General features: G+C 45.1%; 1 protein-coding gene across 4 annotated transcripts in view; it reads right to left on the bottom strand.

Moving 5' to 3' along the window:
- Positions 1 to 17,500, bottom strand: part of tnrc6c2 (trinucleotide repeat containing adaptor 6C2) — a 73,504-nt gene that overhangs the window by 45,776 nt on the left and 10,228 nt on the right. For all 4 annotated transcript variants that reach the window (XM_080721916.1, XM_080721915.1, XM_080721914.1 and 1 more), the window contains exons 2-3: positions 8,730 to 8,830; positions 7,663 to 7,684 (exon numbers count right to left, since the gene is read on the bottom strand). In XM_080721916.1, coding sequence (XP_080578042.1) covers positions 7,663 to 7,684; positions 8,730 to 8,792 — 85 coding nt within the window. In that variant the 5' untranslated portion in view covers positions 8,793 to 8,830. The remainder of the gene's footprint in view (positions 1 to 7,662; positions 7,685 to 8,729; positions 8,831 to 17,500) is intronic.

Raw genomic sequence — 17,500 nt, forward strand, 5'->3', positions numbered from 1 at the left:
AATTAGCCTCTAATTAGATAGCGATTCATGAGAATTCCTTTGCAAAAATATATAATAATGTGTTGACGCAATTAATTGCATGTGAAATTGTGAATTAAATCCAATACGGATTCATTCATACAGTGCACTGGTGCGGGTGTCACGTCAAAAAACCCTCGAGGGGAGAGAAAAAAAGAAGAAAAAAACCCGACCCTAAACAAAAACATGAAATGAAATGCCTAGAGACTTGGTGGTGACACTGTGCGGCGGCCATATTTGATGCAAAGAGAAACAACAAGAGGGAATTGAGGGAAATGCGTGGGTAAGGAGAAAACTGGAGGACTGGAGACTGACATGCATTCCATTTGTTCTTTAACCTCTCTGCAGAGAAAAGTGCGTGGGCAGCAGAAACGGAGCGGGAATGGCTGATTGTCTGATTATCGGCTTGTGGGAATGTGACAGGCGTGTCCTGGCTTTCACTGGAGCGTTCTGCTCGCAGCCTGCATGCCGCCACCTGTTTCATCAATTGCATTTGCATCTCTCCCCACATGGGACGTGCTTTCTCATAACTTCATGGAGTTTTTATTTTTTTTCTCCTCCTTTCTCCCGTGGTCCGTGTGTGTGACACTGTAGTGTTTGTGACTGGGAGTGTGACTGTGTGTGTGTGTGTGTGTGTGTGTGTATGTGCGTGTTTGGCCTTGCTGTGTTTTTGTCTGTGCTTGCCTTGGAGTGTGTGGTGTGTGGTGTGTACGTGTGTGCGTGTGTAGGTGCGTGTGTGTTTGTGCAAGTGTGTGTGTGTGTGTGTGTGTGTGTGTGTGTGTGTGTGTGTGTGTGTGTGTGTGTGTGTGTGTGTGTGCGTATGCGCGCTCGCACATGTGCGTAAACAGCAATCATAGCTAGCACTGTAGCACATTATTGCCACCGCTGTTTTGCAATTCCATGATGTAAGCATTTGCTTCACTCACAGTGAGAATGGACTGAAAGCCTGCAGGTCCCAGAGGGAAAGCTGTTTGCGTGTGTGTGTGTGTGTGTGTGTGTGTGTGTGTGTGTGTGTGTGTGTGTGTGTGTGTGTGTGTGTGTGTGTGTGTGTGTGCGTGCTTGTGCATGCGTGTGTGCGTGCGAGTGTGTGAATGAATATCACTGGCCGAACTACGAATATGCATCTTGTCCAATAAGTATTTTTCTGATGGAGTGTGAGAGTATGTGTGTGCATTGTGTGTGTGTGTGTGTGTGTGTGTGTGTGTGTGTGTGTGTGTGTGTGTGTGTAGCAGTAGGCTCACTGGATGGAGAGATGGGGTTGGGAATAATCAACGTCTTCCTGCCCTCTGTGGTAATGGGGATCAGGGATGGAGAGTGGGAGGCATGGGGCTGGGGGGGGGCTAGGCTGTATGCTCTCCCTCAAAGGTCCAGCTAGTGTGTGTGTGTGTGTGTGTGTGTGTGTGTGTGGGGGGGGGGGGGGGGGGGGCTGGGGGTCCGTGTGACGGACCGGGCTTTCGGCCAGCCCCGTGTCTCTCTGGATTTCCAAGCCTAATGGGGGGCAGAGAAGTTAATTCACAGCGACGGCGCTTTATCTCATTTTCATACATATGAACAGCGCCGGGCGGAGATCGATTACCGCAAACAAATTGAAATGCTGGGGACCGAGGCGGGCCGCCTGCAACAGGGGGGAGAGGAATGGTGTGGGTGATAGCCGTGTGTGGGCCGTGTGTGGCTGTGTGTGTGTGTGTGTGAGTGTGTGCACAGGGGCGTCACACCAATTCTGGGCCCTGGGTAGTGGGTACAAGGATTCACTGCGGGCCCCCCATGAATGTTCTTCATAGGAGGAGGGGTTTAACCCATTTAGACTGGGAACGCATTATTAGGCATTATTTTGTGCTTTAACTATTGAAAAATAGCAAGATATCGGTGCCGCGCTGCGAGCTTGTAGATCTGCTATTTTTGAAAGATCGTGAACATTTGTGCAAGTCTTTGAATATTTAAAATCCTTCTAAGGTTTTTTGAAAAACCCATGTTTCTCATCTCAAAATACTTAGTTCCAGGGACCCCCAGAAGCAAAATTTAGTTAAATTTTTCGCTTAAAAAATACATATATTCAAAGATTTGCCACACATTTCACGACTTTTCAAAATAGCAGATCTACAAGCTTGCAGTGCCGCGCTGTGGGCTTGTATATCTGCTATTTTTCAATAGCTCAAGTTACTAGGGCCCCTCCACCTTGGGCCCTAGTAACTCAGTCCCACTTTCCCCCCTCTTGTAACGCCCCTGTGTGTGCATGTGCCTGTGAGTGTATAAAGAAGGGGAAAAATGGAGAGACACCACCATCATCATCATCATATGGAAGGAAACACACAATTCACAGCTGCATGTCGTTTTGCATGGAGAGCGTTTCGCGTCTTCTCTATTTAGTGTCATGGATGAGAGCTCAACTCATTCCACTTTAGAATATGTGTTTAGATTTAGAGCAGGGGTCCTCAACAGGGGGTCTGGGACCCCTACTACAGGGGGTCCTCCAAATCTTTGAGTGATAGAATGTTTTCTCCTTTTTTTATATTAATCACTTGAACCCAAGCGACAAGCGTCCATAATATATTCTGAGAACTTTAGCCAAAAATAGCAGATCTACAAGCTCACAACGCCTCGCAGCACGAGGCGTTGTGAGCTTGTAGATCGGCTATTTTTGGGACGAGGTTGGTGTAGAAGGGGAAAAGAGCAGACTAAGTACAGAGTGAAAGGTCAAGTTTATGAAGTATTCTCTCTCTCTCTAAGAGACTTTACAGTTTACAGTTACAGTTAGGCATTTAGCAGACGCTTTTAATCCAAAGCGATTTACAATAAGCAGGTAATACATCACTATAATAAGCAAGATGTCAGTACATCAACAACAATAAAACAAATGTATAGGAATATCAATCTAGAAAAACAATATCACCATCACTCACTGTTTTGTTTTCAACATAGTGCAGGAGAATTATTCGTTATACTATATTGTTATTATGGTTGCTTATATCTAACCATTATGGTGGTGGAAAAGGTACTGACATATTTTGCTTAAGTAAAAGTATCAATACTGCAATATAGAAATACTCTGTTACAAGTAAAAAGTCGGGAATTCAAAATGTACTTGAGTAAAAGTATGAAATTGTTGGCATCAAAATGTACTTGAAGTACCAAAAGTAAAAGTAATAGCAGATCCACAAGCTGACAATACGTCACGTTTTGAGCTTGTAGATCTTCTACAGTATGTTCAAATAGCCAAGGTGTAAAATAGGGCTAAAGTGGTTTATGTATGTTTTATAATATTATAATTAATATCTGCAAAGTAACTAGTAACTGTAGTGGAGTAAAAGTACAATATTTGGATCCGAGATGTAATGGAGTAGAAGTGAAGATATTGGAAATACTCAAGTACAAATACCTCAAAATTTTACTTAAGTACATTACTGTAGTAGTAAGTAAACATACTTAGTTAGTTTACACCACTAATTAATATATAGCATCTTCCTCCTCCTAAACCGCCTACTTTCACTCATTGTGACAGCTGCGCATGCATTGCATATGCATATGTATGTATCTATGTATGTATCTCCATGCATACAATATATTATGCATATCGTTGCCGCCGGCCAGAAACCTTATATCTCCATATTTTATTTGATGTTTTTTCAAAAATGAATGCCCTACTTCCACACACTACAGTGTCACGCAAAAGTAGCCAAAAAATAGCCAAGCTACAAGCTCACAACGAGTCACATCGCGACACGTTGTGATCTTGTAGATTTTGTTTTAATTCGTTGCGTGTGAGCAGGGTGCCTCTGTGGGTTATAGATAATGTAAACTGAACCAATGAAAAGTCTTAACAAGAGCTTAAAAATTATAACTACATTGGATCCACTGGAGCACGCCCCCCCCCCCCCCCCCCATTTTCTGAAAAGTTAACAGTTCTGGACATACAAGGTTTCCACCAGACAGCGATGATGTTGTATTTGGGTGGTAACTATGTATGTCCAAAACTGTTCATTTGCATTTATCATTTTAAAAATGATTTAAACTAGTGAAAATAGCCGATCTACAAGCACACAACGCCTCGTTGTGTGCTTGTAGATCTGCTATTTTCACTAGTTTTGTGCAACAGACAGTCTTGTATGATGAAGCAGGACTTTACTTTACTTTAAAAGCGTACCAATTTGAAACTTGGAGATACAAGGTTTCCACCAGACAGCGAGGATATGCATATCATTGTTGCGTGTGGCACAACAAACACCACCCAGATGTACAATAATAGTGGTGCGTGTTTACACGCAGCTACATCCAGAGTGTTAATTTAACGCTGACAGTGTAATTAACACAGGATGTTACTGTGTGTGGGACAGCAGGCAGAGACGGTCTGGGCCAGACGTGTAGAGAAGATACTGTGTGTAGATGCTCAAGAATTACCTCCAGTTTAAAAAAAACAAACAGCTGCCGTACATTTTTCCAAGTTTTATGTGTTAAAACAGCTTGTTATTTTTTTTCTCTCTCTCTCATTTGCCTCCATGAAAACACTTTGCGATGAATCTTTTGTTGCTGCGAGTGCTCTATTCCAGTGGTTCTCAAACTTTCACATTTCAAGGTCTCCCCTTAACTCTGACAGTGTGCAAATGGAACCAAATGGACCCGTTAGGGTTCATTTGGTTCCATTTGTACACTGTCAGAGTTACAGACTTGTACTGGTCAATTTAGACCCCCATAAAGGAACCCACAAAGTCCATGGAATCCACTTTGAGAACCACTGCTCTATTCGATTAAAAACGGCTGTGACTCTCCTAACGCAAAGGGTTTGTAAAACTTCTTTCTCCGGGTATCAGCATTTTCAAGGCCATTTTCCCCCTGGACAAGAGTGACATGTGAGGGAGCTAATTAAAACGAAGAGCGGGCTAAACTAACACCCACACACAAAGTGACACATTTCTCAAGAGCAACTGCAACGCTGTACACAGCCTTCAGAACTGGGCTAATGGGCCCACAGCTCAGCAGACAGGCCGGCGAAACGGAGAGCGCCTAATTAAAAACATGCTGGTCAAAGGTCAAGGAAACCCTTGGTGACCTTCGTTAAAGCCCCAACGGTCACACCCAGATGGTCAGGCTGGCGCTCAGACTGGAGGAGACAGGCAAACACGCATCCACACACGCACACACACGCACGCACGCACGCACGCACGCACGCACGCACGCACGCACACACACACACACACACAAACAAACGTGTGCAAATAAAACACTGTCGGAGACCATAGGCCTGTCACGGTTATCACCAGGGGCGTGCAGAGAATGTTAGAGAGGCCGGGGCTAAAATGTCTAAAAAAGGGTATTTTGGTGGAAATATCCAAAATAGCAGACCTCCAAGCTCACAACGCGTCGCAGCGCGACGCGTTGTGAGCTTGGAGGTCTTCTATTTTCGATGCGTGATACCACAACTAAGCATAATCAAGTCAATACTGAAGATGTGGAGTAACGGCATGGATTTCAGGTATGTCATGGAAAGGAGGCCTTTGCATTTCTTTCACTATAGTAAAAACTGCATTCATGGTCTGGAGGGGGCACTTTTTACAGACGGGTTAAAGGACAGGGCCTCAAGCCCCCTTTGATGTCTATGTGTGCACGTGCCTCGTTATCACATAATCGCCCAATCGCAGTTATTTGAGATGATCGGAATTAATTTGCATAATCGTTTCGATGTTGAAAAATAGTTCATAGATTTTCAAATGTTTAAAAAAAATAGTGGAAATAGCAGATCTACAACTCAATTATCTACAAGATCAGCTATTTCCACTAGTAATATTTCTTGGAAAGTATAAAGTTATTAAATATGTCAGCCATTTCTTTGTGTATTAAGATTATTTGTCATAGAGCCCTGAACAACTTTAAAGCCTAAAAGCCAAACAGAAATTTTACTTTTATTCATAAATGTTCCCAGCGCTCAACAACGAAAACACAATTAAATCGTTAATCGCAATTATTTCTGTGACAAATTAATCGCCATGTAAAATGTCTGTGTACAGTGTGGCCAGAAAGATCTCTCCACACATACTCTCCATGGAGAGGTGCTGACTGGTATTTGCCAAAGCCTCGATGGGCTGTAGACTGAACCAAAGCCCTGAGTCCATCTGCTGCACACTCGTCTCACGAAGCTTCCGCCAACCAGTACTTTTGGTGACATGACATCTACAATCAATGTAGTGGCCAGAACGGGGTGGAAACAATGAGAAAACAACTACATTGCAGAACCCTCCCAGCAATAAGTGGACCCTCGGCGACAGAGCTTTCAGTGTGGCAGCCCCTGGAGAGATTCACCAGTTGCCAACATTGGACTCCATTTTTATAGCGCTTTTCTAAGCAACTTGCAAACTCTAAGCGCTTTACAATGGTCCATTCATTCATACATTGGGAAGTGAAGCAGCGAACATTCGACGCCAGCGTCCTCACTTCCCACATTCACACACCAATGGTGGCAAGCTTGCGCCGACCAACTCATTGGAGGCAATGTGGGGTTCAGTGTCTTGCCCAAGGACACTTCGACATGTGGACGGGAGGAGCCGGGATTTGAACCGCCGACCCAGGGATCATTAGCCAACTCGCTGTACCTCCTGAGCCACAGCCGCACTTCCAGTCCTCACTGAAGAGACACTTGTTTATGCAGGCTTTTGGAAAATAATGTGTTCATTTCTGTATTGTTAAGCGTCCTTGGGTTTTTGAAAGGCGCTTAATAAATTCAAGTTATTATTATTATTATTATTAACCAATGCAAATACTTCAGGGCAGTCCTTCACATTGCACCCCGCAGCTACTACAGGGTCAACGGAGGGTTAACAGCAAGGCTGGCACACATGGACACATTATGGATTCCTCAACAAGCCACTACATTCCCAACACTGCTTGGAATTACAGGCGTCAGCATCACGGAGGTCAAACTCACATCAACACATACACACTTGCACGCTCACACGCAAGCAATGAGGACAAACTATTGCACCTCATAAACTTAATGTCAGCTGGAAAAAAATGTCTGAAAGCAAACTGGAACAAACGCAAGCTCAATTGGATAACAGTAGCAGTTGTAGTTGTTGTAGCATGAGTTTGTACCAGAGTTCACAGCAATACCATGGGCACCACTGCAAGTAGCCTCGCTTGTGAAGTCCAAGGGCACATGAGGACACTTTACCGCTAGCCACACTCCACTGTGCATTTAGAAACTGAACTCCATGACCTTCTTTATCCTGCACCCGCCACCCACCAACCCTCTCTGAGAGCTCCTCTCTCTCTCTCTCTCTCTCCAAGCCCAGGTCGTGCCAGTGTTTCATTGCTGTAGCTGTCAGGTGGCTTCATGCTTCACTGCTTGGTACTGCCAGCGCGTCAGTCAGAGCATCGCTCCGTATTAGGCTACACTGGACTGGCTTTTGCTCCACGTACGTGTGTGTGCGTGCGTGCGTGCATGCATGTGTGTGCAATATGCATGTTATCTGCATGAAGGAAACAGCATGCAGGTCTGCAGGCAGTCCTAAATATATGGTAATTCTCAGTATGCTTTTTACAGTCATATATAATGCGTGTAAATCACAGCTGATAACAACAGGCCTGTACAAGTGGTTCAGAGTAGCTCTCTGCATCTGAGGGTGCAGTTTATGTCATCATTATTATTGCACTCACCTTTGGTTTTCGGATCAGCAGCCTGGGGGAAAAGGGGGAGAATAGAGAGAGAATTAGAGGGAGTTAAAAACAGTGTTAATTCATACCGGGGAAATGGCTCACGCGACAGGAAAACAACAAATGTTACCGAGCTACACGATGCAAGTGCGTTCATCCCATCGCTCATGTTTGCCGTTGAGCGGCGGCCAGTTGGAAGACATACTGTCGAGCCGTTCGGCCGCTTTCTGCACGCAAGGCGCTTTTCGCTCGCCACAAATCTATACAAGCACCGGCCCGCGCTGTTAAATTCAATCAGGCGAGCCGTGAATTTACTTCAAGGACTGGAGTCAGAAGACACAAACTCCTCAACTGTGTTTACGTGGGTATACGATGTGGAGAGAGTACTAGGGAGGAAATTGATTACAGTAGCTCACTTGTTCTCCATGGCCTAATTCACATCAAACTGGGAGTCCTTGAAATTAAAAGGGCTGAGTATCACTGACGTAGCTTACCACTTGAGTGTGTGTGTGTGTGTGTGTGTGTGTGTGTGTGTGTGTGTGTGTGTGTGTGTGTGCGTAAGAGAGAAAACAGATAAGATATAGAAAGGAAAGAAAAAATCACACCCGTGTGAACTGAGCGGTGGTCGTGGGGGGGGGGGGGAGGGGTGCCTGTGTGTGTGTGTGTGTGGGGGGGGGGGGGGTGCCTGTGTGTGTGGGGTGGGGGGTGTGGGGGTGGGGGGTGGGGTGCCTGTGTGTGTGTGTGTGTGTGTGGGGGGGGGTGCCTGTGTGTGTGTGTGTGTGTGTGTGTGTGTATTGCAGTTGATGCTCAGGGCAGGCTAGACTCAACAGCACCTCTCTGGTCACCCAGGGTACTCAGGCTACACCAGAGGCTACATACAGACAGACCCACACAGAGGCTACATACAGACAGACACACACACACACACACACCCACACACACGGCCACGCTATGGAGACGGTGTGACCACCGCTCAAAAAGAGAGAGAAAGAGAGACAGAGAGAGAGAGAGAGAGAGAGAGAGAGAGAGAGAGAGAGAACATATAGAGGGAGGGGTATTTTCAGTCTCACCTTTTTCTGAGCAATGTCCTTCTTCGTCTTTTCTTCGTGTTTCTTCCTTCTCTTTTCTTCCATCAAATGGTTCTCTCTCTCCTGTTGCTAGTTTCTCTCAGCTGCAGAAAGAGAGAGAGAAAGGAGACACTTTCAGTTCAACAGGTAAAAAACGCACACAAACACACGCGCACACACACACACAAACATCGAGTGTGCGCACACACACACACACACACAAAAACATCGAGTGTGCAGGAGGGCTCTCGATGTACACGTACACGTGTTCACAAGTAATGACACACGTATTTGTATTGCGTGTGAATATACGGTATGCGTGACCATGGTGCTTGTACACATAAACTACACAATGTCGATATTTCATTAGCAATAACTTTCCTTTCATCTTTCTGCATTGGGGCCAGAGTGCACTCAGTGTTTAGAACAAATTATCCGTCCTCAATCTGCTTTTCATAAGCACAGCTGGACCTCTAGTTAACTTCTGAAGGACATTGCTCGCTAGTGGAGAGACACTGAGGAGAGGGAGGGAGGGAGGGAGGGAGGGAGGGAGCAAGGTAGGAGTCCAAAGATGAAGCAAGGAATGCAAAGTGGCAGAAAAATAAAACGGCGTTGAGGGAAAGCTGTTGGAAGGAGGATGGTTTAAGAGAGCAGATAGACAGGAAAAGGAGAAGGAAACAAGAGACTGGAAGGAAGGAGACAGAAAGACAGACAGATTGACTGAATAAGAGCAAAAGAGAGACAGACAGACAGACAGACAGACAGACAGACAGACAGACAGATTGACTGAATAAGACAGATATAGAGACAGACAGACAGATTGACTGAATAAGACAGAAAGAGAGAGAGACAGACAGACAGACAGACAGACAGACAGACAGACAGACAGACAGATTGACTGAATAAGACAGAAAGAGAGACAGACAGACAGACAGACAGACAGACAGACAGATTGACTGAATAAGAGCCAGAGGTGTGTGTCTCTCCACTGGGCAGATCGCCAGGGCCCCGCTCTCCGAGGGCCGGGGGGAAACTAAGTGCTTCACTTCACTATTTATTTCCTTTGGCTCAACTCTAGTGACAGCTCCTGGAAACTATCAGATGCATGAGCAGGACCACAGAGACTAAGACACGGTGTGTGCGTGTGTGCGTGTGTGTGTGCATGTATGCGTGGGTGTGTGCGTGCGTGTACAGTCCCTGTGAAATGCAAGTGATATTGGTGGATATTACTGCAGTGTGTCATATCGAATCAATGCACCCTCTCTCTCGCTTTAAAACGTGCTCTTATGAAAACAGTCTCTCGTCTCCCTATGTGGCTGTAATAACTGTTGATTCCTCTATGGCAACCATCTTGGAAAGCAAGGACAAGAACACAGCTGCGTGGACGCATGCATGCACGCGCGCACGCACAAACACACACACACACACACACACAGTTCATGACCCTAACCCAGACAGGGTGAAGATCAACCATTAAATGGCACTAATATTTTGAGAGCTAGAGACCGAGACTGACAGGAAAGCACATATAAAAAAACAGATTGCAGAGTGAATGATGAAACTTTATACGATATGAATGGGAAAATAGACAACCAGATGGACAGACAAATAGGTAGACAGGAAACAAGCGAGGACAAATCCAGCCGGCCAACCAGACACACACACACACACACACACACACACACACACACACACACACACACACACACACACACACACACACACACACACACACACACACACACACACACACACACACACACACACACACACACACACACACACACACACACACACACACACACACACACACACACACACACACACACACCAGTGGTGGAAAAGTACTCAAATGTCCTACTTAAGTAAAACTATCAATACTGCAATGTAGAAAGTATGAAAGAATTCAATTGGCATCAAAATACACTTAAATTATCAAAAGTAAAAGTACAAAATGTTTGAAAATAGCAGATCTTCAAAAAGCCTATGGGAAAAGTACTCAAATGTCCTACTTAAGTAAAACTATCAATACTGCAATGTAGAAAGTATGAAAGAATTCAATTGGCATCAAAATACACTTAAATTATCAAAAGTAAAAGTACAAAATGTTTGAAAATAGCAGATCTTCAAAAAGCCTAGGTATAAAATAGGGCTAAATGTTTTGTAATATAATCATTTATATCTGCAACGTAACTACTGTAGTAGTAGTAACTATCGTTTTCAAATAAATGTAGTGGAGTAAAAGTACAATATTTGGATCCGAGATGTAGTATAAGTAAGTATTGGAAATTGGAAATAATCAGAAGCATGAGCTCAGTTCGGAGAGGGAGAGTAGCGTCCAGGATTACATCTTAGGCATTGGCACCGGGTGAAAAATGGGTTACAAAATCGTGGGATAAAATTTGGTGGGGGAAAAAAAAGAAAAAGGAAATTGGAAATACTCAAGTAAAGTACAAATACCTCAAAATTGTACTTGAGTACAGTACTTAAGTAAACTTACTTGGTTACTTTACACCAGTGGATCTCAACCTGTGGGTCGAGACCCCCAGGGTGGTCCCCAGGTGATTGTTTTCTCTCTCAACAGTAAACAAACCAATATAAAGTTTAAGTGTATAGAGGGTATCTGCCCATTTCTAAAGTGAGGTTTTAATACCTCTAAAATGACAAATTAAACACTGGCCAAATGCTCAAATATTAGAGACAGAAATTATGAAAATAGCCGATCTACATGTTCACAACGCCTCGCAACGCGAGGCGCTGTGAGCATGTAGATCTGCTATTTTCACAATAGAAGCATGTTATACAAAATGTAAGGGTGGGGGGGAGTCCCCAGTTAAAATATGATTATTTCGGGGGTCGCGCCTGAAAAGGTTGAGAACCACTGCTTTACACCACTGACACGCACACGCACACGCACACGCACACACACACACGCACACACACACACACACACACGCAGGCAGGTGGCCAGCCAGTGCTGTCCATAGGGCCCTGGATGTGAATCCAAACAGGGTACAATCACAACACTCCTAACAGGAGATTAATGATGAGAGGCCAGCCTCCCACTGGGCTGCCAATCAAGAGGACACGGCAAGTCTGGCAGAGAATGACATTGAGCGAGAGAGAGAGAGAGAGAGAGAGAGAGAGAGAGAGAGAGAATGGCCTTGGCAGCAGGTTTTTAATGAAAGACAGTAGAAATGTAAAACTTTCACCCCCTCGCCAGTTTTTCACTCATTCCATCTTTCAACACACACACACACACACACACACACACACACACACACACACACACACACACACACACACACACACACACACACACACACACACACACACACACACACACACACACACACACACACACACACACACACACACACACACACACACACACACACACACCTCATAATGAGAACACAGTGTGTCTGAGACATACTGCTATATCAGCAGCTGGGGGAAGGCAGTCCTCTGGTAATAATAAATATGAGCTTGCTCTCTCTCTGTGTGTGTGTGTGTGTGTGTGTGTGTGTGTGTGTGTGTGTGTGTGTGTGTGTGTGTGTGTGTGTGTGTGTGTGTGTGTGTGTGTGTGTGTGTGTGTATGCGTGCATGCATATGTGTGTGTGTGGTACATGCGTCTGTGCAATGCAATGTAAAAGCATGATGCCATGCGTTGTGAGCTCGTTTCGAAAAATGTCGAGAATAGAAGATAGGGCTTAAGTGAGGTAAACAGAAAGATAAATAATAATTGTCACAGCAGAAAAGACCGGTGGCCATTTATTTATGTAGCGCAAAGTCTCTGTTTTCATTTGTCCTCCATGTTAAGCCGACAGCGCTCTGCTCCCAGGTGTTGCAGCCAGGGGCGTCAACAAGGGGGGGAAAAGTGGGAATGAGTTACTAGGGCCCAAGGTGGAGGGACCTTAGTTATTTTATGCTTTAACTATTGAAAAATAGCAGTTATACAAGCTCACAGCGCGGCGCTTGTAGATCTTTTTTGAAAAGTCGTGAACGTTTGTGCAAATCTTTGAATATATGTATTTTTTAAGCGAACATTTGTAACTCAAATGTTGCTAATGGGGGGGGGGGGGGGGGGGGGGGGGGTGGAAGACCCCCGGAACTAATATCATTTTGGGGGTCCTTCACATGAAAAGGTTTGAGCACCACTGACATAGAAACATAGGTTTCTATGAACTTGTATATCTGCTATTTCTAACATACAAAATAATGCGTAATAATGCATTCCCAGTCTATAACCCCCTCCCCCTATGAAGAACATTCATGGGGGGCCCACAGTGAATCCTTGAACCCAGGGCCCAGAATTTGGTGTGACAGCCCTGCATGGTTACAGCTATAGCGGTGAGCCGGCTGCTGCTTAGCATGACAGCTAGCTAAGCAGGGACACAGGAGAGGAGGAGGGAGGCACATAACAATGGCATCCTTCCTCCTCCCCCGTATGGATTTATTATCTACCTAATTTGGGCAAAGCTGATACGCAAGGGAAGACATGAGGATTAAATGGATACCGGCTGGAGAACAGCCTGGAAGCATCAGCAGCAGTAAGCTGGTAGCTAGTATGTGAAATATAAAAAATGCAATACAATTGTAGCGACGATAGCTATGATGGCAGGGTTAGTTTGTTTTCGTCGATCCCTCTTTTCTTTTGTCGACTCTTCAGGGGTTGACACTAAGGTCTCAGAGGCACTTGCCCATCGGGCAAGTACAGGTCATGTTCTACTTGCCCGAAGGTCATACCCACTTGCCTGAAAAGTAAATCGTCCATTATAAAATAATAGGTAAAGATTTTAATTACCGCTCAATTTAACACATATTTCTTTACTTTCTGTGCCTGTGCAATACAATAATGTCACACCTCAATACCTCCAAATCCAAATACCTACATACTGTAGCTATGATTGAACATGTCTATGGTTTCACACAGTAGCCACAGTAAAAACAGCACATGACATTATAGGTAAATAGAGCTCTGACGTTTTATTTACCTGGCGGGGGCAAGCCTTTAGTGTCAATGCCTGCTCTTAAGCCTAATTTGTGCTGTCATATGACATTACAGAAAACTGGATTTTGATTCCCCCCACTCTCATTCCTTTCTCACCTTCTACCCTCCTCTCTTTCTCTCCTGCTCGCTAAACCCTTCTCCAAAGTGACCCCCTACTCACACCCCCTCCGGGTGCCTCGTGTCCTGGTTATCAGTGACAGGATTCCCGTGCCACATGGCAGCGCAATACTGCAATCAGGCAAAATGTGGCCTGTTTTTAGCCACTGACCTACAAGTACTTCACTCCCTCGCTTGTACTTGAATCAGCCTACATCAGTGGCTCTCAACCTTTTCAGGCCGCGACCCCCAAAATAATGATACTTTAACTGGGGACCCCCCACCCTGACGAGCACTAAGAGTTGAGGCATTCAATTTTGTATAACACAGTTCTATTGTGAAAATAGCCGATCTACATGCTCACAACACATTTTCACAATTTCTGCCTCTAATATTTGACAATTTGGCCAATGTTTCATTTTAGAGGTATTAAAAAGTCCTTACATTGTCACTTTAGAAATGTGCAGATAGATACCCTCTATACACTTAAACTTTATATTGGTTTGTTTACTGTTGAGCATGAAAGAAATGTTTCACATTAAGTTAATCATCTGGGGACCTCCCAAAATAATTTGGGGATCCCCCCTGGGGGTCCCGATCCACAGGTTGAGAACCACTGGCCTACATTACACACACTGCTGCTGGGGCACCAGGGGATGCTCTGGGGGCGACCAGACCACAGATAGTAGCTACATAAGATCATGCAGATTCCCCTCTTATTATAACGGGGAGCCCACGTCAGCTCTGGGGCAGAGCAACACCTGATCCAGCCTTTTATTATAATAACATAACTAAAGATTGATTTATGCTCGCTGCGGTACAGGCTTGAGGCTTCAGTTCAGATGTATTCTGAAGTTTGGAATGATGACTTTTTCATCCCCCCTCAGATGACTATTATCACGTACCCGATAACTGAAGATTTAAGTAAACTCATGTCCATCAAGGACTACAACAGTTAACACGGAACTTTACCTATATGATCCTGGACTATTTCTTGTTTATCCCCCCCCTGTGAAAAAAAAAAAAAAAGCTGTGTGGAGTACATGACTGAATAGGAGAAGATGACTCAGTCAGCGGGAGCTGGAAGGAACCGCTGGGGACCACTGTGCTGCAGAGAGAAATCCAACATGGAGCACAGGAAGAAAAGAGCTCTGCAACCAGAGGGGAGACCAAGGCTGAGCCATTATGGAAGGAACATGCTGTACAGGAATGAAGAGGAGGCTGGGAGTGTGCACGCACACGCACACACACTCACACATACACACAGGTTTGATGTGCACACAGGTGAGAGAGAGAGTGAGTCCGTCTGATGCCTGTCGTTTTCCACCGGGGAAGCGGGCCGGGGGGGGGGGGAGGCGGGGGCGGGAGGAGGAGGAAACTGGAGGCGAGAGAGTGAAGAGGGGGGGAGAGAAAAAAACACGGAGCAGAGGATGAAAGAGGAGAGGCAGAGCAACACCAATTAGAAACGACAGCAGCCAGAGAGGCAGACAGTGTGAGAAGAGAGAGAGAGAGAGAGAGAGAGAGAGAGAGAGAGAGAGAGAGAGAGAGAGAGAGAGAGAATCACCCACTAGAGAACGAAAGAGTAAAAAATAAAAAAAGGAGCCACAATGAAGGGAGGCCTGCGGAAGCTGCCAGACTGAGGAAGAGGAGGTGGAGACGAAGAAGAAGCAGTATGGGGGAGGAGGAGAGCAAGCAGCACAGGGAATAGAGGATAGAAGAATACCAGGAAGACAGAATGACACGGCAACACTAGGGCTAAAGCTAAGGGGAGTGTGCAACATAATAAAGCAGGAGGAGAGCGAGCAGGGGCGTCACAAGGGGGGGAAAAGTGGGACTGAGTTACTAGGGACCCGAGGTGGGGCCGTGGGGGGGCCTTAATTATTTAGCTATTGATAAATAGCAGATATACAAGCTCACAGCGTGGCACAGAGTGCCGCGCTGCGAGCTTGTAGATCTGCAATTTTTGAAAAGTCGTGAAAAATCTTTGAATATAATGTACTTTTTAAGCGAACATTTGTAACTCAAATTTTTCTTCAGGGGGGTCCCTCCCTTGAACTAAATATTTTGAGATGGGGGTCCGTGGCCAAATACATATCATTTTGGGGGGTCCTTCACATGAAGAAGTTTGAGCACCACTGACATAGAAACATAGGTTAAAAAAAAAAAAAAAGATTTACTAGCTCGCAGCGCGGCACGCTTGTATATCTGCTATTTTTCAATAGTTGATGCACAAACACGAACATTCATGGGGGGGGCCGCAGTGAATCCTTGTACCCAGGGCCCAGAATTTGGTGCGACACCCCTGGAGAGAGAGAAAGAGAGATTTCCTGGCGCGCGTCCAAAGCAGCCATGGCCGCGAGGAAAACACACTGCCTGGGCTGTTCTGCATGACCGACGCAGACCACAGACACGACGGCGAACACAGCAGAGGAGACGAGAGGAGAGGAATGAGGACTGACTTCCATTTCTCCGAGGGGAGGCGATGCGGTCGAGCCCCTTGCCACAGAGTGAGGTAAACCTACTGCCCTCCACCATTACCACCCACCCACTCCCCAATACATCCAGTCCTTCCTGCCCTCCACCATTACCACCCACCCACTCCCCAATCCATCCAGTCCTTCCAAGGGATGGGACGATAAGCGATATTATCTGGGACGATAAGCGATATTATCGTTTATCGTGATAAAAAAAAACACTCACGATAATCGTATCGTGGAGATTTAATTTATCGTGATATCGTCCTCCGCCATGCACTGGGATCAATTCCCCTTTTATTTGCCGAGCTGCATCTTAAACCATCTTAAACCTTCTATAATTGGTAAAAGGTACTTAAAATATACGCACTTGTCTTTTTTCCACTCTCTATCAAATGTCTTTGCCAAAAAATAGCAGATCTACAAGCTCACAACGCGTCGTAGATCGGCTATTTTTTGGCAAATGTTCCACCCCAGGATAATGGATTTTGATTATCGTGATAATATCGTAAAACGCGATTTCTTTTGTCACAATAATCGTGATATGACATTTTTATATCGTCCCATCCCTAGTCCTTCCCTCCCTCCCTCCCTCCCTCCCTCCCTCCCTCCACCCACCCATCTCTCTCTCTCCATCTGGCCCTCGCCTCCCTGTAGCAAGCCACAGGTCTCACCTAGCAGGGGTCTTCAACAGGGGTTCCTGGACCCCTAGGGGGTCCTCAGAGTTGCTTACTACAGGGGGTCCTCCAAATCTTTGTGTGGTAGAAACTTTTTATCGCCTTTTTTATATTAACCACTTGAACCCCAGCATCCATATTCTGAGAACAGAGTGAAAGGTCAAGGTATTAAGTATTGATGGTTCAAGCGGTTAAATATCTGAAAACACACATTGACATGAATCCAAAATAGACTGATGACAGTGCTGTTAAACAAGTCTATGAATCTATCCATGAAAATCTCCATCACACATTTATACAATATGTAGAGGGGGTCCCTGCTTCATCTCTCTCTCAGCTAAGGGGTCCTTGACCTGAAAACGTTGAAGACCCCTGAAATAATTGATCATTGCACAACGCTGTTAATACCTGTAAAAGGATTCCTGGCTAATAAGCCAAATATCTTTCTTTTTTTTTTCAGATTATTCGATTCATCTAAAAAATTGTCAATATAGTTATCGCTAAGAAAAGAAT

This window comes from Nannobrachium achirus, assembly GCF_963921795.1.
Source record: "Nannobrachium achirus genome assembly, chromosome: 3".
NCBI classification, from domain to species: domain Eukaryota; kingdom Metazoa; phylum Chordata; class Actinopteri; order Myctophiformes; family Myctophidae; genus Nannobrachium; species Nannobrachium achirus.